This window comes from Poecilia formosa, unplaced genomic scaffold (assembly GCF_000485575.1).
Source record: "Poecilia formosa unplaced genomic scaffold, Poecilia_formosa-5.1.2 Scaffold167, whole genome shotgun sequence".
NCBI classification, from domain to species: Eukaryota; Metazoa; Chordata; class Actinopteri; order Cyprinodontiformes; family Poeciliidae; genus Poecilia; species Poecilia formosa.
The window spans coordinates 475,359-495,783 of record NW_006800106.1 but is presented as its reverse complement, the minus strand read 5'-3'; the positions used below and the strand labels follow the sequence as shown (position 1 = coordinate 495,783).

Below are 20,425 nucleotides of genomic sequence, written 5' to 3'. Positions count from 1 at the left end.
CACAAGATGGCAGTGTTGCTACACTGCATCCACACACCATACATTACAGCTCATGATTGTGTCCATCCGTCTTCCAATGGGGGAACAGAAGGGACCTTGGCACGCGCGCGCGCACGCACACTTACTCCGCGGAGCCAGAAACCTCCAGCGTCCTTCAGCCAAGTGACTGACTTGATGTAAAGGGAGGTAGTCAATTACCCAATGATTGATAGATTACAGTCATGCATCATTCGGGAGGATGGGGGGGAAGCCAATTTCCTGATGTGAACTGAATTTGAAACTCAATTTGTTACTGCTCCCTCTGTTCTTCTGAGATAGATGGATCGGGAAAGCGGCGAGGAGCTGATTTGAATCTATAACTGGCGGACGGTCGGTGAGGTTACGGGTCAATATGTCTCCAGTCATTTGGCCAGTTTTGAAAAGGGAAATCTGAACAGTCATTTACGCAGCAGTTTGTTCGGCTAAAGAGGAAGAGGTCTGAGGCTGTAAGTGAGAGGAAAAACTACTTTACTGGAACTGGATGTGAACACACAGATGGAGAGAGAAGCAGCTGGACACTGTTTTACATATGGACACTTTCTGGTTCAAGAACAAAAGACGATTTAAAAAAAAACAGCAGTTTCACATTTGAGCACTATATACAGTTTAAAAGAAATAAAATCACATTTCCCACATATTAGCAGTAAAGCCATCTTTATCTGTCCACATAGTCGGTATTGACTAGAAGATGCTTGATCCAGTGACTTCAGAGTGGGACAGAGGGGGGCTGAAGATGCACTGTGATTACCAGCTGAGTGGGTGATATTGATCAGGAGGCGGTCAGCAGAGATCATTGGGCTCTTAGTGTATTGACCGACTTCGTTACTCGAGGGAAACTGAACTCAGATCAAATAATTCACAAGGAACAAAACTGTCGATGCTTTCCAACTAATGTACAACAATCAGTCTCCTTAGACAAATCGACTTGATACAAGACAAACGGCTCGGAGTCGCAGAAATTATAACTTTCCTGGTGTCAGTTGGCTCGATGCGGAGTCCTGTGCCTCCTCGGGGAGAGGCGGTTGGACGGGCAGCGTCGCACTGAGCCGTCTGTGGCGGGTCCTTCTGCGAGTCTCTTTAATTGACTCGGGGGAGGTGTGAGGCACCCAGGCGAGTCCGGTGGTGACATGTTCGGAGTTCACCTGGTTCCTCAGACTGCGGCGTACCGAGCGCTGCCGTCTGGTGGCGACAGGTTTGAACACGTCCTCAAAATTAAAATCAGCCTGCCAAGGGGCGAGGTCCACAATGGGTCCCCCTTCCTCCTCCTGATTCCCATTGCCCTCGCAGTTGGGTTGGTGCTCCCCTGCCTGATGTGGTTCCAGCAGGGCTGAGCTCCTTCTGCCTTGTTTAGTTTGTTTCTTTGCTGGTTCTGTTTTGCTGGAGTCTTCACCTATAGGAGCGTAGCTGGAAGTTGGCGTCAACGTACTTGTGTCATATTCCGATTTGCTTGAGTCGGCGCAGAGAATATCAGCAGAGGGCTCCTCAGGGTCGGCTTCACGCTGCTCACTCTTGGTGAGCGTCGACAGAGTTCCCTGTGAAACGTCAACTTCTAATTGCTGCTCAGTGATTTCCTCCCGAAGCACCTCGCAGTCAGCAACACTGACCTTTCTCTTCTTCCGTCCTCTCTTGGCTGTAATCCTTGGCTGCCTGTTGTTCCTCTCTGGACTACAGCTAGGAAGGCTGACAGATTTAATGGAAAAGTTTCCCTCTGAGCAATCCTCTCTATGTAGAATAACATTTGGCATTTGAAGGCTGATGACATATCCTTGATGTGTGGCTGTTTAGAGGAACAAAAGAGGGAAAATCTTAGCACTTTTTTTTCACTTCTAACCTTTTCTGCAAAGAACCACAAAGACTTCTCGGACTCTCCTGAACCAAAAATACACAAACACAATCAGTAACTGCAGCTAAAGATGTATACAGCAGATTTTACCTGTGGGGCTTTCAAGTGTCTGCTGTCCAGCTGAAGTCCGCCGGATGAAGGACAGCCTCTCTGTGATGGGGCTCAGGGTGGGGTTCTTGGAGGCGTACTCTCGTGAGCCGTACAGAGAGTAATCTACATCCTTATTCCAGCGGTGGGCGGCTGAGGAGGCCACCTGTACAACAATGTTAGGAAGGAAAAAAAAAAAAGTTAATTCAGCAGTCTGGTCGATATAAACTTGTGTTGTGAAATTTACACCTCTAAGCTCTTTTTCAAACTGTTTTCTTGGTCATGTGTTGGTATTGATGGTGTACTTGCATATTAGTCTCTTTAGTGGACTCCAGTATCAGACTCTCTACACTGCCACCTACTGACAAACTAATGTAAGTTAACAAAATAAATAATTTCTACACATTCAGCTAGAAATAATAAATATCTGAGGTTCTTGTAATGGCAGAACTGGGTCATTCTAGATGTAATGTGTCTGCATCTTGGTTTTTTGTTCCTTAGCTGTACTGAATAATTGTTGTAGAATAAGTAATTTGTCAATACGACAAATTTTCCCTCGTGCATGAAAGAGCTAGATCAATTCAACATGTATCACTAATAGAGCCAAAGAGATCACTTAAATCAACTTGAACAAGAACAAACTTATTTAACACGTTTATGTTGATTTTAGGAGGACAGTGGATATCAGAATCCAACTCTGTGTAAAGGACTTAAGTTTTTTAAGCATTTTCCAACAGCACAAGCTGAATGAACAGATATTTTATTGAATATCATCCATTCATTTAAGCAATTTAGGCCAAGATTCGAAATCAAAACTTTAACTTGGAAGTATTCACTGACTTCTCACTTACTTCTATATCACTACATGAAGTATTAAATGTAGCAATTTATATTCTTCCTAAAGTTCTGTCCTACAGTTGATTAGATGTATATTTTATACTTTGAAATGCAGTCAGACTCTGGGTAAAAAAAAAACTCATCACAAAACGACTAATTATATGCACAACCATGTTTCTGTCATGAAACCCACAGCTGCCCTGACACTACACACCATTTCAAAACCAGTAGAAAAAAGCAGATAATGGATCAACAGAGAGAGGATTGGGACTGGATTCTTTTTGTCAATACAGTTCGTAGACTGTTTCCACGGTAACATTCAGCCAGGTAGGTTTTCAAACTTTTCCAGTATCACACTTTGGAGATTAAAAGCCATACAAATTAACTAAAAAAAAAGATAGTTTGAATTCCCTATTATATGCTATTATTTATCACTGTAGTTAATAATGTCTTGTGACAGTATTCAACATTTTACAGCAGGGACGAGGTAAACTAAAATATAACAATTTCATGTCTCATAAAATGTTAGTATTAATCGGATTCAACTTCAGACAGCAAGAGATAAAAAGTGTCTCTTTTCGTTAGGTGTGTAAAAATATATGGTCTCAACTGTAAATAACACTTTCCAAATTTAGGCTTTGAATTTTGGACTTTTTACAGAGTTCAAGCACTTTACAAACCTTGGAAACACCCAACTGAAATTCAAGCATTTGCATGATGTGACGAATGTTACGCAAAGAAAAAAAGTTGCATACGTCTAATTTTTTATTTTATGAGGGTTGTTGAGGTCGCCATGTTTTCTTTACTTGTTTGACTGAGACGGTCAATTTGTTGGAAAATAGAACAGATAGAAGAAAATGCAGGAAGTTCCTTAAGATTAGCTGAGGTATTCAACCAACAAAACGTTCAGATTCCTGCACTGAGAGGATTTAATTTAAGTTGAAAATGTATAGACACGTAGCAGCGTGGAATCACTCTCGCAACATCCCACCACACAGCTCCCTGCTGGAGGACAAAAACTACTTGTTGACGATGATCACCATTGGTTTTACTGTCAAATTGTCAACACAAGACGTTAGAGCTTAAACATACAGGTGATATATAAAAGAAAAAGGGACGCAGTGCTTCCCTTCTAATTATCAACCCTGCAACAACTAGATAACAAGGTCAAGGAATAAACCAATAAAAAAAAAAAAAAAAAAAAAAAAACAAGGGAGAGGGAAGTAGCTATGCTAGCTTGACTTTGACAACTTTAACATATGTGATGCAGAATTTGGTATGTTTTGGTTTAGTAAAAAAAAAAAAAAAAGGTTAACCACACAAACATTCAGACAGATCATCAGTAGAGCAGGTGTTTAAATTAGCTAATCAACCACAGTTGTGTTCTGGCGATCATACTGTAACAGACTGCAGATTCTGTTCTTTGTTTGGGAAATGCTTGCATGTTTTTTGGTGTTTAATACAACAAAAAACATATACCAGTGGAGCTGTTGTCAGCTGCTATGGTAACGGGTCTGTGTGCAGCATAGCGGACACGGGGAGTGAGAAAAGAGAGGAGGAATACAAGTGATTTTGAGTTATTCTTCAACAGTTTTTCTGTGTTATTTTTCCCTTTGCTGTGGTGCACTGCACTAAATTAATAATGCGTGAAATTTCTGGATTTAAATATGTCTAAATATCAAACAGAGCTCGAGAACAACTGGTATTGAATGTAATAACCTGCAAAACGTAACCAGCGTTTTTGGTACAGTAACCTCCAGTAAGTTTGGCCGTCATGTAAAGTCACTTGTTTTAGTGACATATTAAAAGATGTTTTAATATGGGCAAAAAAACAAATGTTTCTGTATTTTTAGATCTAACAAACCTGCAAGATCCTCCTTTGTTTTGAACTCTTCAATGATTTACGCATTCCTTGCTACGCTTCTATAGTAAAAAAGAAAAATACTAAAAATGTTGTGGTGCCCCCAAGTATAGTTTTGACATTTTTGTCCCTCATATCAAGAGTTTGGGCACCATCACTCTACATTACAGATCTACGCTAATCTATACTTGGCTACATAGAGATAAATACACATTTAGGAGAGATGCATCTCTCTCCTAAACTCAAGCAAAGTAAGTCGGAGTGAGATCGCGCACACATCAAGTCCACGTCTGGCCTCCGGGGTGATGTGTGCAGAATCCTCAGAGAAGAGGAACGTAACAAGCAGACCCACCTTCATCTTCCTGCAGGCCAACTTGGCAGCAGATCGCGTCGACCTCTTCAGGGGTTCTTCGACCTCTGGCTGCTGGAGGAACAGACAGTTGGCCTGAGGATACATCAGATGTACTGTGTCTCTGCCACACTCTTCCACACACCGAGTGGAAGTTTTACAGCGCGATTAGGTTCATATCCAGAAGGAATTAAGCAGTAGATTAGATGGGAGCGGGCTACGACCCCTGAATTATTAAAAAGTTGATCTTATTTGGCAACTGAAGAGTTCTACAAGTAAGAATCAGGGAGAAACCGTGAGCGGTGGAAGCAGACCTTTCTCTTTCGCTTGCTGGGCTGCGCTCCAGGCTTCCCTTCAGACGACTCCTTGTTCTGTGGAGAGCGAGTTCACACGTTTACAGACCAATTAAAAGCTTTGCTGCTTTGTATTAGAAAAACCAAAAAAAAAAAATCTATTGCAACAGGATGAACTTTGTCCAAATAAAAAATTTAAATGGAAGTAAAGTTTCATGTGTTGGTGCATTTAATAGAAAACTGATTTCTCCAGTATTTTCTCAGCTGCAGATCCCCGATCAGGGATGATGGAGGGAAAATTGGCAGCTTCTTGTGACTAATTGAGAATGTAATTTTTTTTTATAACTACACAGTATTTAAGTTGAAATTTTGCCATTACTGTACAGTATTTTTGTTCTTTATGTTCTATCTTTGTGTGCGTCTATTTGCTGTGCCTGTCACGTTGCTGTTGCTGCACAGAAATTTCTCCATTGTGGGACAAAAAAGGACATTTCTTTTCTATTCCAGTTTTCACCGAACATGTCAACATCAGGGAATCTGCAGCTTCAGCAAGTCAAATTTAAGACTTTTTGATTCCACTTTTAATGAAATTTAAGCTAGAAAAGAAAAAAAACTATAAATATGTCGCACAAAAATGGTAGCTACCAAACGTATATTAGCAGCTAGTTACCAGTAACCTCCACTGCCTCAAGTCACAGAGCACAATTAAGATGTCTGCACTTACACTTTCGCCTGACAGAAAAGTCCCACAATGAAAAAAGTAGCTGTATACAAAATTAAATAATTCTGCAACGCCAAAATTTAAGACCTGTGATTAACGTATTTAAGGCCAACTTCCCTTAGTTGTCAATAAATGGATTTAAGACCTCCTTAAATCCGGGCATCTTCAGCAGACACCCCGAACACGCCCGTTGAAAGGAGTCGTGTTAAAGTAGAGCCATTTATAAGATGTGGAACAAATTTGGACTTTTTTTTGGTATCCCTAACTGAATTAAACATTCACAGCTCAAACAGACAAACACAATGACTTCACCCAGGCTGCTCTTTCACAAACACTTGGTCTGGACATTTAGTCAGGATGGGGTCACACCTTTGCTCTTCTTCTGTTTGTGGACTGGATCGGAGTCGGACTTTCAGCGCCGTCGTCAAGTTGCTTCTCCTCGGCCGTTGACTGATCCGTCTGAGAGGTTTGGTTCGGTTCTGGGTCGGATTCTGAGGCAAATGGGCGAAAAAAAGAAGCAGCAGCAAATCAGCTGAAATAAGCTTCAAATAACTGGCCTTCAGGTAAGCTTGATAATGATTCTAATTTCATGGACGGTTACGATAACAGTATGCCCACAAACATCGCACAGCTCACTGCTAATACCTTTAATACGTGGGAAAGATGGCGGCGATTAATAAGAACAGCAGATGTAGGAATGCAGCAGGACGACAGCCATGCAAGGAAAATACTTTAATATTTCAGATATGAAGACATCAAAACGTTCCACCAACTATTTGCACCAACTTCTGTCAACGCTGAAAATAAATGCATAAATAAATGAACACAAGCCTCTTAAAGACAATTCTGACAAATAAAAATAAGCTGAAGCTTAAAAGGCATCAAAATGCTCTGTATGCTATGCACTTTAAATGAGAAGTAAACAACAGCAGGCAGGAGCTCTGAGGCAATGCAGCAAAGTGAAAGCATCAAATAGGATTATGTCAAGGGGAAAAAGGAAATGTCTGCTAGTCACACTTCAAACTGGAATAATAACCTAATAAAAACATATGATCTGTTTGTTTCAATGCAGCCACTACTGAAGAGAAACAACCTAAACAACAGTGTCAAATCCTCCCATTCCTCTGATTTAATTATTGTGGCTGAGATGAAAATGTGGAAAGTAAGAGAAGCAGTTTTACCTCTAAGGTGCTCAGAGAGCGACTCCTCGTGGAAAGCCATGTTTAAATTTAACGGCTGAGTATTAAAAGGACAATCTAGAAATGCAAAGAAAAGAAAAACAACAACAACACATGGTTATCACAGACCACAGGATGAAAACAACATGAACATCAGAAGAGTTCTGCTCAACCTGCTTCACTCGACACAGCCGAGTCCGTCTCCTCCACAGACGGGAAAACAATCTAAGAGAAAAACAAAAAGTTTGTTTAGCCTTATAATACAACAAACTTCACACAGCGATTTTAAGAATTCAGCTGTTAGTGTGGTCACCATTAAAGCATCAAACAAACAGTATCTTGGTCTGTCACGGTAAGTTTTATTGGACGATAACTTGTCCCAGAAATTATTGCAATCAAAGATAATATTGTTGTTTTGAAACTAAACAAACAAAATGACCAAAATCAATCATAATTTGCTGTTAGCTGATGTAAACTGCTTATGAAAAAGAAAATCAACTTCACATCAGTTCAAAATACCAATAGATTCATAAACACAAAAAGGATATTATATCCATGATTTCAGCATGTTTTAGTTAGGTTTTACCACATTAATTACCGTTTTCATTTATTTCAGTTACAAAAATACTTTCTCAGTTTCAGTTTTCGTTAGTTTTCGTTAACAATAACAACCTTGGGTTGTACTGTGTGTCAAAGGTTCACCTGCTTTTCTACGACATTAAACTCGAGCGTTTCTGTAGCGACTGTTGTCCAAGTGAAAATGAATGATTTTAATTTATTGTGCGATTAACTGATTTATTGCTCGTAGTGACAGGTTTAGCACAGCACACACCTTTCTGTCCTCGTCGTCCTCCCTCTCCTGCGCCACTCTGTGTTTGAGAGGCATTGAGAACGTGGGAGAAGCACCGAACCCGGCGAGGCTGAGAAGATCCAGCTGGTCTTCTGAGTCGCTCCTCTGCGGCGTCTTCAGCACCGAGCGTGGCTGCAGGCCCCCCCCAGGAGTGGCTGCTCGTGCTGGGGTGCCCCCCTTCTTTAACGGAGTGCTGGGGGGCAAGTTCTTATCGAAGAACTCGGGAGATAAAGGACCCCCGAAGCGCACCTGCTTCTTCTTTTTCACTGCAGGCGTCTCGTCCGCGTTTGCTGTAACAAAGCAGCAAAAGCTTAAATTTACAAACATTGCTACCATTTTTATTTCAGCATAAACACTTGTTTCACAGCTGGATCCATCATTTACTAATAACTGTTTCTGCTTGGTACATAACAATGGAGCCCTACAGACAAGACTAGAGTAAAAAAATAAAAAGAGCTGCACTGAGGATTAAATCTCAAAGGCTAGACTAAAACAAGATCAAAGGCCAGCTTCCCTCAGTTTGTGTGTGTGTGTGTGTTTACCTGGGGGTTTCATCTCCAGCAGAGTAGGAAGAGAGGGGATGTGGATGGGATGGAAGTCTGAAACAGCTGAGGGGTCGTCAGAGGGAGGGCGGCCTGGGCTTTGGTGTTTACAGGAAGCATCCTGTTGGTAGGGAAAGTGTGGGATACTCAGTGAATCTGGGCTGCATGCTGCTGCTCCGTCTGTTTCAGGATAAAATGGTTTTATTTAGGGCCACCAGGGGGCGCCTCAGAACACCAGAGGCAAGACAAAGGGAAAAAAGTGAATTCAATTCAATTCGGTTTATTTCTACAGCGCCAGTTCACAGCGAATGTCGTCTCCAGGGACTTAAAGAGAAAAATCATTTCAGTTCAATAATATACATTCCAGTTTATTCTAGTTAAAAAAAAATTTAAATGCGGGGAAAAAAAATTATATTTTGAAAATCAAATTTGTTTTGTGGCCTCCATTTTGATAGCTAACAGAAAAATGGGTTGTGAGGGAGGAGGGGAGACAAGCAGTAAAGGGAGAAAAAAAATTAAACATAATTATAAAATAAGCTAAAAATAATCTATTAGAATGCCATTTGCCGTGCTCATCTCTCTGATTGGCTGCCAGTCAAATTTATTCAGCTCCTTTGGTGAACCCAGCTAGCTAGCATAGCAAGAACGAAATGAGCAAGTTTCTGACAAGAAAGGCAGCAATTATGCTAAATGTAATAATTATAAAATAGTGAATAAAAGAGAGGGGAAAAAAACATTCTAAAAGTTGATGTTTCATTGCATATGTCTGTGGGTATTTGACACAATCCCAGGCTGATTTGAACAGATGTTTTCCCTTGCTAAATCATTGACAAACATCGTTTTGTATTTTTACTAAGGTTATCTTTTCATATAACACCTGTTTGATGATATTCTAAGGCATTTAAATGTGACAAAAAAGGTAAAACCAGAATCTGTCTGTAAAGTATTGTGCAAAAATGCTAATTTTATCACTCATCTCTTTGTATTTTCCTGTGAAATCATTTTTTTAAACACTTTACAAAGGAAAGATGACAGATCTTTTGAATTTCTACTATTTAAAATTGTAAGCATTTTTATGTTTTTTCATTAAAAAAAAGTCCTTTTGACAGATAGTGAGGCATTCAGAGGTACAAACTTCAAACTGATTCATAGCTACATTGTCTGCTGGCTCTTACACACCACCATCTGAATGAAAGATGAGTGGAGAAATTGCCTAACAAATCCAAGTTTTGCTTGGTGCAGTGAACTAAATACGATATATTTGAAGTTTTATTTTCAGTGCGCTCCAAAGGTAAATTGTCAGCATGTAAGAGTTTCCTCTGACCATAAAGCAGTAAAGGCGTCGCTCCTCACTAAGCGAAAACATTTGGCTGATGCAACAAAAACCTATAAGCAAAAGCATTCATGTTTCTGTCACAGCAGACTCATTTCTTAAAAGAGCATCTCTTAAATATGGCTGCTGGCAAATAAACGTCTCTGCAATATGGTGTCGACACTAAAGGGAGTCACGTTTCAATTATCCCTTTCCTTTTGCAGATCATCCACTCCAGACACAGTTGGAACATCGGTTTCCCGCTCTGGCTGCCAAATGCTTTCACACCCCGATGTGCAATAAGATAAACATTTGCTTATATAGCAGGAGTCCAAACTTTCTGAACAGCAACACCAGTACGTGCGTTTCCATTGACCAGATAATTGCGGAAATTCAAATTATGAAAACAGATTTTGAAAAAAACTAATGTTTTTCAATATAAAGCTTGTGTGGTAGGATGAGGTGGGTTTTTTTCCAGCAGTATTCAAGTTTGTGTATGTTGCAAACTGCAATGGAAACACTTTTCGGATCATAAGTCATATGATCAACAATTAGATTTTACTACTGGCAGAAACCACAAAGACGACACGAGGAAGTGGTAGGAGGATGACGGCACAGCATGTTTCTTTTAAAAACTTATTGCATGAACAAACTGAATTTAATTCTTATTTACTAGAAACACCGCAAAGTTGTGTTTTTGTTAGTTTTTTTTATGATAGCAGAATATCAAAGTTTTGCAAACATTTGTAATGGAAACACAGTTAGTGATTTCTTTAAAAAGAAGAAAAGTTTATCTTGATCTCAAAAACTGAGACAAGAGACGCAGAGATAGCTCAGAAACCAACAAACTATTTCCACCATCTTTTACTCATGGCTCCTTTTCTTTTTAGTGTGGCGATAAAGGGCTTGAAGTGATTTCTATCAGGATGGCATCACTGTAAATATTTCTGTACTTACTGATTTTAATCTGCCCACTTCCCATTTATTCATCTTATTTTCAGATTAGACACTTTTATTTAATCTCTCTTCTGCTGTTTTTTCCTCCTTTTCTTAGGCAAAGGAGACGTGGAATTGGACTGTATGATGAATGAACCACTTCTCAAAACAAAACTTAAAAGTACTTTGTGGTTTAACAGACAGTTGTCATGGTTCATCCTGTAATCCAAGTCACATGTTCTACGTTAACAATAATTTCAGAAAATTTGGGTTGGATCTTTAATTTCTTTCTTTTCACAATGTCAAAAGTTTTAAGAACACAGATTGTTATGGATCCTGTTGTTGCTATCTTTGGAGGCTCATATTCTCAATAACAAACAACCTCTCAGCAACTTTCCTTTTCCATCTGTTATTGCTTCTGTTGCTATGGAAACCACATAAACCACCATCTATCTCTGTGCCTTAAGGATGTTAAATTACTCTTTAAAATTGCGAAAATTAATTATTATGCTAAACGGCAACTGTAATAGATTTTTCATAAATGGCAACCATTTATCGACAAAATTAAGTCTTTAGGACCTCTGTGGTGTGTTATGTTGCAAAGAGTAACTTATTTTCTTCGAGGTTCTTTTCTTAGTACAAGACTTTGGTTGCTCAGGGAACGAAGGAAGAAATGAAAAGAAAGAAGATAGAGAAGGAAAAAAAAGAGAAAGAAGAGAAAAAAGCAGGTTTAATTAACATGGCTTTGAGTTGTTTTTCCTCTTGTCTTCACACTATATAAATAAATGGATTTGTAATCAATAGTAAGTCAGAATAAAACAAAGAAAAAAAGCTTCAAGAGACGATAAATCCAATGAAATCCCTTAAGATCAACTCTTTCATCGACAATAATATAACTCAAAACTGACGTTAACACTTTATTTGAAGGGGGTTGAATAAGACTGACATGACACTGTCAAACATGACATAACACCTGTCATGAACATGAATATTTATGACTGACTATTTGAGACTTCAGACTACAGTGCAAACTAATAAACCAAAAGATTGATCAAAAACAGAACAGATTCAGACAAACCTGATGAGCTGATAGACAAACACCAAAGTTTCATCAGCCAATCATCAGAGTTTCAGGTTTTAATTTGTACGTAAGGTGGGCAGGTAGAAATCAACGTTCTTCGGTGTTCAAGTTGGAGACGTGAGCCTGACTGTGACTGTCACTGCAGCTCCACCACCACATATGATTGACATCAAGTCTGGAAACCTGAATGCAGACGAAGAGCTCAGTGACTGGGACTCACTGAGCTCTGAACACAAGACATCCAGCTGCAAAGTGGCCATAGAAATGATGAGAGCACTTAGACCTTTTCATCTCAGATTAAAGCAGGAACAGGAAGGCAGGAGAGGGGGGAGGGGTGGAAACCACTTAGAGTCACAGAGCTGACATGGCAATATTTCTAAATATGGAGTACTCTTTCTGGTTCCCTGTATGACTTCACAGCTGAGCGCTTTATAGAAAGACATCACTTGATCTTATTCTATTAAAGCAAGGCTCTGAAGTAGAGCAGCGGAGTAAAGGTCTCTGTAGTCACACCTGCTGCGTAGCTGTAGCTAAATCAGATTTTAATAAGCGTTTTGCTCCTTGCTGATGCATAGGTGTGCTTAGTAACCCTGTGGGATCAGGCCTATAAATACTTATTTTACATTTACCTTTCTGCTCTTTGGCTGAATTATTACAGCCTGAGTTAAACCTGATGCACATCCCACCGTGCGGAGTGAAAGGAGTCTACGCGTTTAAAGTCTATGCAGCTCCAGAGATGAAGCTACGCAATGGTTGACTGGCACATAACAAAAAGAACAGAGCATGAAAGACACCAATAATCCCAGACTGGAGAAAAAAAAAAACCCAGCAGCAACAGGCGTCTCCTTTGACTTTCCACACCAGATGAAAGTAAAAGCACAAATAACGTCTTTAAACCGAGCAGAAGTAAAGGAACGCTTGCGGGATTGTTGGTGAAATTGCCGTCGAGTGGCACCAACGAGCCGAGGCAGATAAGACAGTTAAAGCACTGGAACGAGGCAGACAAAGTAACATGCTGCTACTGTCAGGCTTCCTCACCTACGACAGTCGACTCTCACTGTGACGGCAATGCCATCCAAACACTGCTTTTTACTTATTGGGAGATGAAGATGTAAATGTTCCAGATGGATGTTATCGTTTCTGCTTAAAGACTGTGAAAAAGGCTGGGCAACAAAAAACAAAAGTACAGTTTGTGCTTTCTTCCATAGGATAAGTGGCTTTAAAATGTTTTGTGTTGCTAACTGAAGTACAGGACTTTCAGTCACACAATTACACTTAAACCTACTGACCTGCAGCTGTGAAAGGAGAAATTCACACAGAAACAGAATCTAAAGTGAATCCATACACATGTAATAAACACACAGGTAGAAAACTAAATGTTTTGGAAATGGGTATTACTGATGGACATTTACAATCACCCAAATCAACATGACAGCAAAACTTAATATAAATAAATTGAATAACAGCTGAATGCAGTTATTATGAGCAGCTTTTTTTTAAAGTTTGTTTTTTAAGAAATGCGTTTTATGTTGGTAAAAGTAGACGTGATAAAATGTGTTAATGAATGTTTAAATCGAATTGTTGTTAGCTGTCCAAAATGTTTCATGCTGGACTCGACATTGTAATAACAGACTAGGCACTCCATTAATGAATCAATCTGTTACTTTCAGACAGTAGTCGATATAGTCTCAGAGTACACTGCCATAAAAAATGGGAACAAGACATTTTGAAAAGCTTGATAAAAAGACTAACTGGTTACAGCAACACAAAGCAACAGACATTCCTGTGTTGTTGGCTTGGAAAAGTTCAAATGGACCTGATAAAACAACAAAGTTTAGATAAAATTCAATTTAGTTGAAATGGCATAGACATAAGTAGGTTATTATACATTTTATGTATCTTACAGGTTTAAAACTATAAGTTAATACAACAAGACAGTAAAGATAAGTTTTGTATTAATGTAAATTTATTCTGTAAGAACAGTAGAGATGTGACCTATTTAAAAAGTGACCTTTAAAGTAAAGCTTTTTTTCCCTTCAAACAGTTTGGAGTAATAATGTAAATGGGACTTTTAGATGAAAATCACATTAACAATTTATCAAGTTATATTTTGAGAAAAACATTGTTTTAGAAAACGACTCAACTGTGCTACTTGATTTTTCTTTTTTAAAGCAAACTTGATTTGTTTTCCTAAAGTTTATTCCTTTATGGAGAAGAAGTTAATCACCAGTCACCTTAAAAGAAAACTTTCTGTGTAAACTCCAGGTTGTTGTTGGGGGAAAAAATATTCAAATCCTTCCCTCACAAAAAATACCTAAATTCAAATATCCCAAAAAAGTTGTCACTGATTTTAACATTTGTTTGTGTATAATCTATTTTGATTAAAGAGCTTTTATTTTTGTAAAACCAGGCTTTTCTATTTAATAACTGAACAATACCTCTGGCAAAGAAAAAAACAAGCCAATCAGCTTGTTTTTTTTTTGTCACCAATTGCTTTCATTTAAAAATGTAGTTTTTATGTAAACAAACAGTAGTTATGTGTGCATGTGAAAAAAATGCGTACCTCCTGTTCCTTCAAACTAGAGTGATGGCCAGAGATATTCTCCTCTCTAATCTCCACGCTGCAGCCGTCCAGGGGGGCCGGCCGCCTGGGTTTGCTGCCTGTGGCTGGTGGGTTGTTCTCTTTCTCTTCACTACAGCTGAGCCCATCTGACAAGTTGGAAAATAAACAATATATATATATATATGTTCAAAAAGGGGATAAATTACATAAACACAAAATAAAAAGGAACCTGGGGGACGTCACAATCGAATCAAAATGAAACCGTTTTATCAAAACGACTTTAAAACCCCTCAATTAGAGGAAAGGCAGATAAGTCTCACTTGTAAAGTGGCCTGTTTACAAAGCTTGACCGAGCTCAGCAGAAACGACTGACTGTAAATGTCAGAGTGAGGCTTATGCAGTGCAGCGTGTTAATCCGGAGCTTTTGAACTGTGTCTCCAGACATTAGATGGAGGAAAGAAAAAAAGAAAAATCTTCCTGGCGTGGATCTCCACGGAGAAATGAAAACTACTATAATCCCGCGGTGACACGGGCTGCCTCACCAGACGGATAATCTCTGTTGGAGATGCGTCCTGCGGCGTCGTCATCCAGCACTGGCGTCGGATCGCAGCCGTCGCTCTCCGCCACGTCCATCAGGCTCTGGAAGGAGGCCATCTTCTGCCTCAGCGTGGAGGCGACCCGAGGGAAGACAGGGCTAATTTTGACGGCCTGGGGGGGTGAGATGGCAAAAAAAAAAAAAAAAGTAAATAAATAAATAAATAATATATATATATTTATAAAAAATAAATAATAATAAATAAACACATCTACTCAGTGATACAGTTTGGCAGCTCATAAACTTTTGAAATTACCAAAGTGGTATTACTGAGAGGGAGCACATCACACACGCACGCACGCACGCACGCACGCACGCACGCACACACAACCCTGGTTTGCTTAAAGAGAGCCACTTGAATATTTTCATTTCCTCAGAAAGCGGCACCGCGGGTTAAATGCAATTAGAAAAATGTCTCACTTCGCTTTGGTGACTCACCCCGTGCAGACTGGAGGACAGATAGCTTTCAGAGCGAAAAAAGCTCCAGAGTGCTGACAGAAACTTTTTTAAACACGTTTTTAGCATAATTCACTTCTCCTCTCTATCATATAGAAAAGTCACGTTTCAAAACAGTCGCAGTGGAGAAGATAAATGATTAAAATGCTAACTTTTTCTTAATCATCAGAACGTCAGAGCAGATGAGCAAATGTCATTGGCTGACGATTTCTGGTCTCCACCTCTTGTCCCTGATTGGCTATCTTCAGCTTTTTTTGTTTTGAGGTGGAGCAAAAAGTGTTAAAGTTTCTAATTTAAGTTTACATCAAAACCAATTTATCAAATACCTTTTAGTAAAGTGCACCAGTATTAAAATTAAATATTGTGTCTCTCCAGAAAGTATTTCTCTAAAAATATGGATATTCATTTTAGAAAGTAAAAATAATTAAATTGATTAATTTCACATGGTGTGAAATATGTCGAGGTTTACAGTGACTTCATAATTCATTTTATTTGTTATTTCTGTTGTTTTATTTATTTATTTTTGGATATTTAAAATGTCTTACAGTTCTGGTGTTAAATGTTCATTAGAATTTAAAGTTTATTGATCTTTGATCATTTGTTCCTGCATTATTATGTCATTTCCATTACATTACTTGAAAATGGTCTCAAAACAACAAAGTTATCGCAATAACTTCTGGGACGATTTATCGTCCAACAAAATCTGTTATTGTGACAGGCCTCAATGTCGCTTTACTTGAGTGAAACCACTGAACCAGACGTGTCTGATGAGTTTATCTGGACTAAAGATAAAAACAACTGGACTATTGTCCGGTGGTCCAAAGTCTTCTTTGTAGATAAAAGTCAAGTTTGTATTTCAGACATCAAATTCAAAATATTTAACTTTTACATGTTATTGTCATTTCTTAGGTGCAGCTGGAGATGTATTGGCTGCTCATTAGTGGCATTTTAAACAGAAACTCAAAGGTTTGTGGGTGAAAGCCGGTTGGAACTACAGCATCATGTTCACATGCTGCCACTAAAACACGGCGATCAGTGCAGAACTGACCCAACTGCACATTTATAGACACAAACCAACCTTCTGTTCATGTTCTGGGACTAAAAAGAGGAAAACCTCCCTCAGTAATTCAAACAGTTAATCGTCAGCTATGCTCTCATCTTCTATGTGACTAAGAGATTCATCCAGCAACAGGGAATGAAGTAACCCTGCTCTAAGGACGCTGCTGAGTGCAGGATCTAATGTCCCTACGCAGTTGAACAAATGATTAACACAAGAACAAATCGGTCGCAAATGTTCAGCTATCTAAACGCGGCGTTTAAATAGCTGCAGTTGTCAGACTGAGTAGCATCTCGCCCACCTCTGGGGTGTGTGAGGCAGGTGGGGTCTTCATCCTCTGCTGGGCCCTGAAGCGGATGAGGGAATTCATCTCCGGCGAGCCCCGGGCGCCGATACCGGATCTCCGCCGGGACTTAATCGCTGCGAGGCGGGATTTGTCTGGAGGAGGAGAGAGAGAGCGTTGACACTCAGCTGGTGTCAGAAGGAAAACTACACAAATTCTCTTTTCATATTAACGACCCATCCTCGTACAAGTCACAATTGTTATTTTTTTATCTCATGCAGGCTCAATAAACTCTGACAGAGATGGATCTGGTGACACTGTTGGCTCCTGGATCATTTTGCAAAAAGCAGGACACATAATTTTATCATATTGTTTAGCATTTGTCATGAAAAGTGTTGATTGATTGATCGATCGATGTCTTGATTAATTTCAATTAATGATGTTACATAAAAACAATAAATAAACTGATAGCGTTATCAGAAATATGATTTTAACTATTTCCTCCACTATTTGTTCCATGGGAGAATCAATAAAAATCAGTAAATTTGAAAATATGAGTAAATTAAGTACCTGTGTGCAGATTTCGTGATAACTAACAATTCTTTAGGTAAGTAGCACGTGAATGCTTTTTAATAGAAGTTCAATAAACTGGAATATTATTGAAAAACCCATTTATTTTAAAAACTTTATCACTAAGTGAAACATAATATGCACACCACACTTTTCAGATTATTCTGTTTTTAAAAAAATACATTGTATTCAACTACACAATTACAAGTTGTTTTGTGTTGAGGCTTTTCCTCTACTGTAACAATATAGAGAAAACTTCTGCAATGCACTGCACTAACTACTGATGAGGCTCTGCTGTTAAAACGCGTTTATAAACGTCTCTAAGGTGAGGTGTGTGTAATGTTGTAGTAGAAGATGGCGTGTTGCTGCTGTGAGCTGGATGTGATGTGCTGCTTCACATCTGAGTGACACATTTTTAACCAAGGCGGCTCATGTGGAGCAGAGTTGCTACAATTAGGTTTCAGACACCCAATTATATGCTGCCAGGAATAAAAAAGTAAAGGACATTCTGCTAAAACTCTCATTTCTGCGATGATAATAAGAAACAATATGGCTTGGATCATGTGTGGATCATGTACTATCCTTACCCTCGTAGTCAACAACAGTTCGGGCTTCTTACCTTTGCAGTTTGATGAGGACGGGATAAAACTCTCCACAGAGATGCCAAACTGACGTGGTGTGAGCTCAGAAAAGTTTAATGGAGTTGAGATTTCATTCATTACAGAAGGAGCATTTTCCTGTGCGGGAGGCATGTTCTCCTGATCCCCCACTGGGACTTTAGTGACTGCCTGGTCTGTAGACATCTGTGTTGACAAAATGTTGGCACATCACACGAGGATCAGGTAAACGTAAAAATGTATATGGACATATTTATTTATTTCCAGTATTTATTCGCGTATTGGGCTCAATAGCTTCTAGAAAAGCAGCGAAACATTTTTTTAACAAAACATGGTTCTAGAATAACAAATATGTAACATGCATTAGAGGCAAACAAAAATACATAGAACTACTGAAAACGTATGAGTTGCAGCAAAGTGTTTGTCTGCAGCCGGAAAAAACGTCAATAGCAAAGCTATTAGCCAGTGCTATCTAGTTTTGACACCCTGACGTGTAACAAGTTGGCGAACTGCAGCAACAACTAGTGAAAACAACTCATTGACAGCAAGTCAAACTCTTACCTTGAGCATTCAACTTAAAACATGTGTAAAATGTCTTAAAAGTATATTTGTATACAGTCGAAAAATACTTAAAAATATTCTTGAAAAACGACTGTTGCAGCAGCAAGGTATTCAAATCACCCTCCACGGCTGAGCTAATCGCCACTGATAGATCCATCCGCGGAGCAGATAATAACATTTTTAAACAGTACATTGAAAACCGGACATAATATATTTTACTACATCCTCAGGTGACCTAATTACAGCTCGGAAGTAAGACTACACTAGAGAAGACCGATAACATGCAAAATTGTGCAATATTCAGTGGAACTATTTTTTTCATTTGCTTAAGCTTGAACACGACCTGATCGCCTCAAAATACAAACTGACCAATAGAAACGAAGAGTTCCGTACCACGTGACTGGTTCCAACCAGTAAGACCTTTGCCTTCATTTTGTCATATGAAGTCAAAATTTTCAGCGTAGTGTGTTTGAAAATAATTGAATTGCCTATTTTCTGCAGTTACGATATAGGATAATAATGATAATTGTCATAATAAATAATAATAACAATAATAACCTTTTTCACGAAGGTGACAAATTTAGTTATATTAACCTCCAGAGCTCCCTCTGCTGGTGGCTGTAATTAGTGGTTTCTTTTTTTTTCCCTTTATTGGTAGAACAGAAAAATTAATGATTTGCGTTGAAATTAAATCTAAAACGAACATTTAATAGAGTTCTGTTGACTCACCTTTGCGTAAGTTAATACAAAAAAGATATTTGAGAAAACTTTATTGTACATTTTTAAATGAGAAATTTATGGGTAAACATATTATTTAAAGATGGATCAAAAGACTAAGAATCTATGGAGAGTGAATAGTTAATAAACTGGCGCATTTATTTCATACGTTATGTGTTGTAATTTGGCACTCTTCACTCACTCATGGAGCAGCAGTTTCTATTCCATATCAAATATATTCGACTGGAAGAAATTTCTTGCTAGTGATAGCCTACATTAGCATGTCAGCTGGTTTTAGCTTGTTAGCATATTTTACCTAATAAACTGCTTTGAAAGCTAAGCTATAAGCTCTACTATTAGAAAACAGTGTTCTGCTTATTTCTAATAATCTTGAGTGAAATTTGTTCATTGACTGAAAGTTTTCACTCCTTTACAACAGTTTTTCTATATGCACTTTGCACACTTTTGCTTTCCTCTGCCATTTCTTCACATTTCTTACATTTCTGCAAGTCTTCTGCAGTCGACTTAAAATGCTTCTGGAATATTCACCAAAAAGACATCTCAGCTTACAGCATTCACACCACATTTTCCCAGAAAATTCAATTTTTTCCAGTCGAAATTGGGTTGCATTCTCCTTGATATTCTTGCTCACATGTCACTTTGTTAAAGCACAGAAAGCTAGCAACGAGCAGAATTAGCATTTTGTAAACTTTACAAATACTATGTGGTTTTCCACCTGTCTTTTAGTCATATTAAATAAAAGCGGTTTGGGCTTCTGTCAGCCAGTACTTTGCTTTTGACTTGTGTAAAACAAACTACAGAATTTTAAATGTAACTACAATTTCATTATGTGATTTATCTGATAGCTTCAAAGGAGGTGCTCTAAGCCTCCCAACCCCCAAAGACAAACCTGTAAACCCAAACAGGTGCACTGCTGGAAATCTCTGTAAACCCTGTAACCACACACAAAGCGTCTGAACACACTCGAAGCTCCTCCTTTCTGTGAGGTTTCAGAGTGTGTTCTGCAGCTGAGCACACTGAGATCAGATGCAGCAGTGAGCCCCTCTCCACAGCTGG

General features: G+C 38.8%; 1 protein-coding gene across 4 annotated transcripts; it reads right to left on the bottom strand.

Annotated features, from left to right (window-relative positions):
* Positions 1-490: 490 nt before the first annotated feature.
* Positions 491-18,925, bottom strand: cdca2 (cell division cycle associated 2). Of its 4 annotated transcripts, XM_007564711.2 has the most exons (15): positions 18,632-18,925; positions 18,073-18,256; positions 16,902-17,038; positions 15,035-15,200; positions 14,493-14,638; positions 8,601-8,721; positions 8,041-8,348; positions 7,382-7,433; positions 7,212-7,286; positions 6,400-6,521; positions 5,331-5,387; positions 5,020-5,112; positions 1,973-2,135; positions 1,644-1,816; positions 491-1,571 (listed from the first exon to the last, which is right to left on the bottom strand). In XM_007564711.2, exons 1-15 carry the CDS (start codon positions 18,638-18,640, stop codon positions 999-1,001), a joined length of 2,379 nt encoding a protein of 792 aa, XP_007564773.1. In that variant the 5' UTR covers positions 18,641-18,925; the 3' UTR covers positions 491-998. The 4 variants fall into 4 exon arrangements, with proteins under 4 accessions (XP_007564773.1, XP_007564771.1, XP_016533317.1 ...); XM_007564709.2 differs by having other exon boundaries at positions 491-1,816; positions 18,632-18,922; XM_016677831.1 differs by having other exon boundaries at positions 491-1,816; positions 5,020-5,088; positions 18,632-18,922.
* Positions 18,926-20,425: the final 1,500 nt, after the last annotated feature.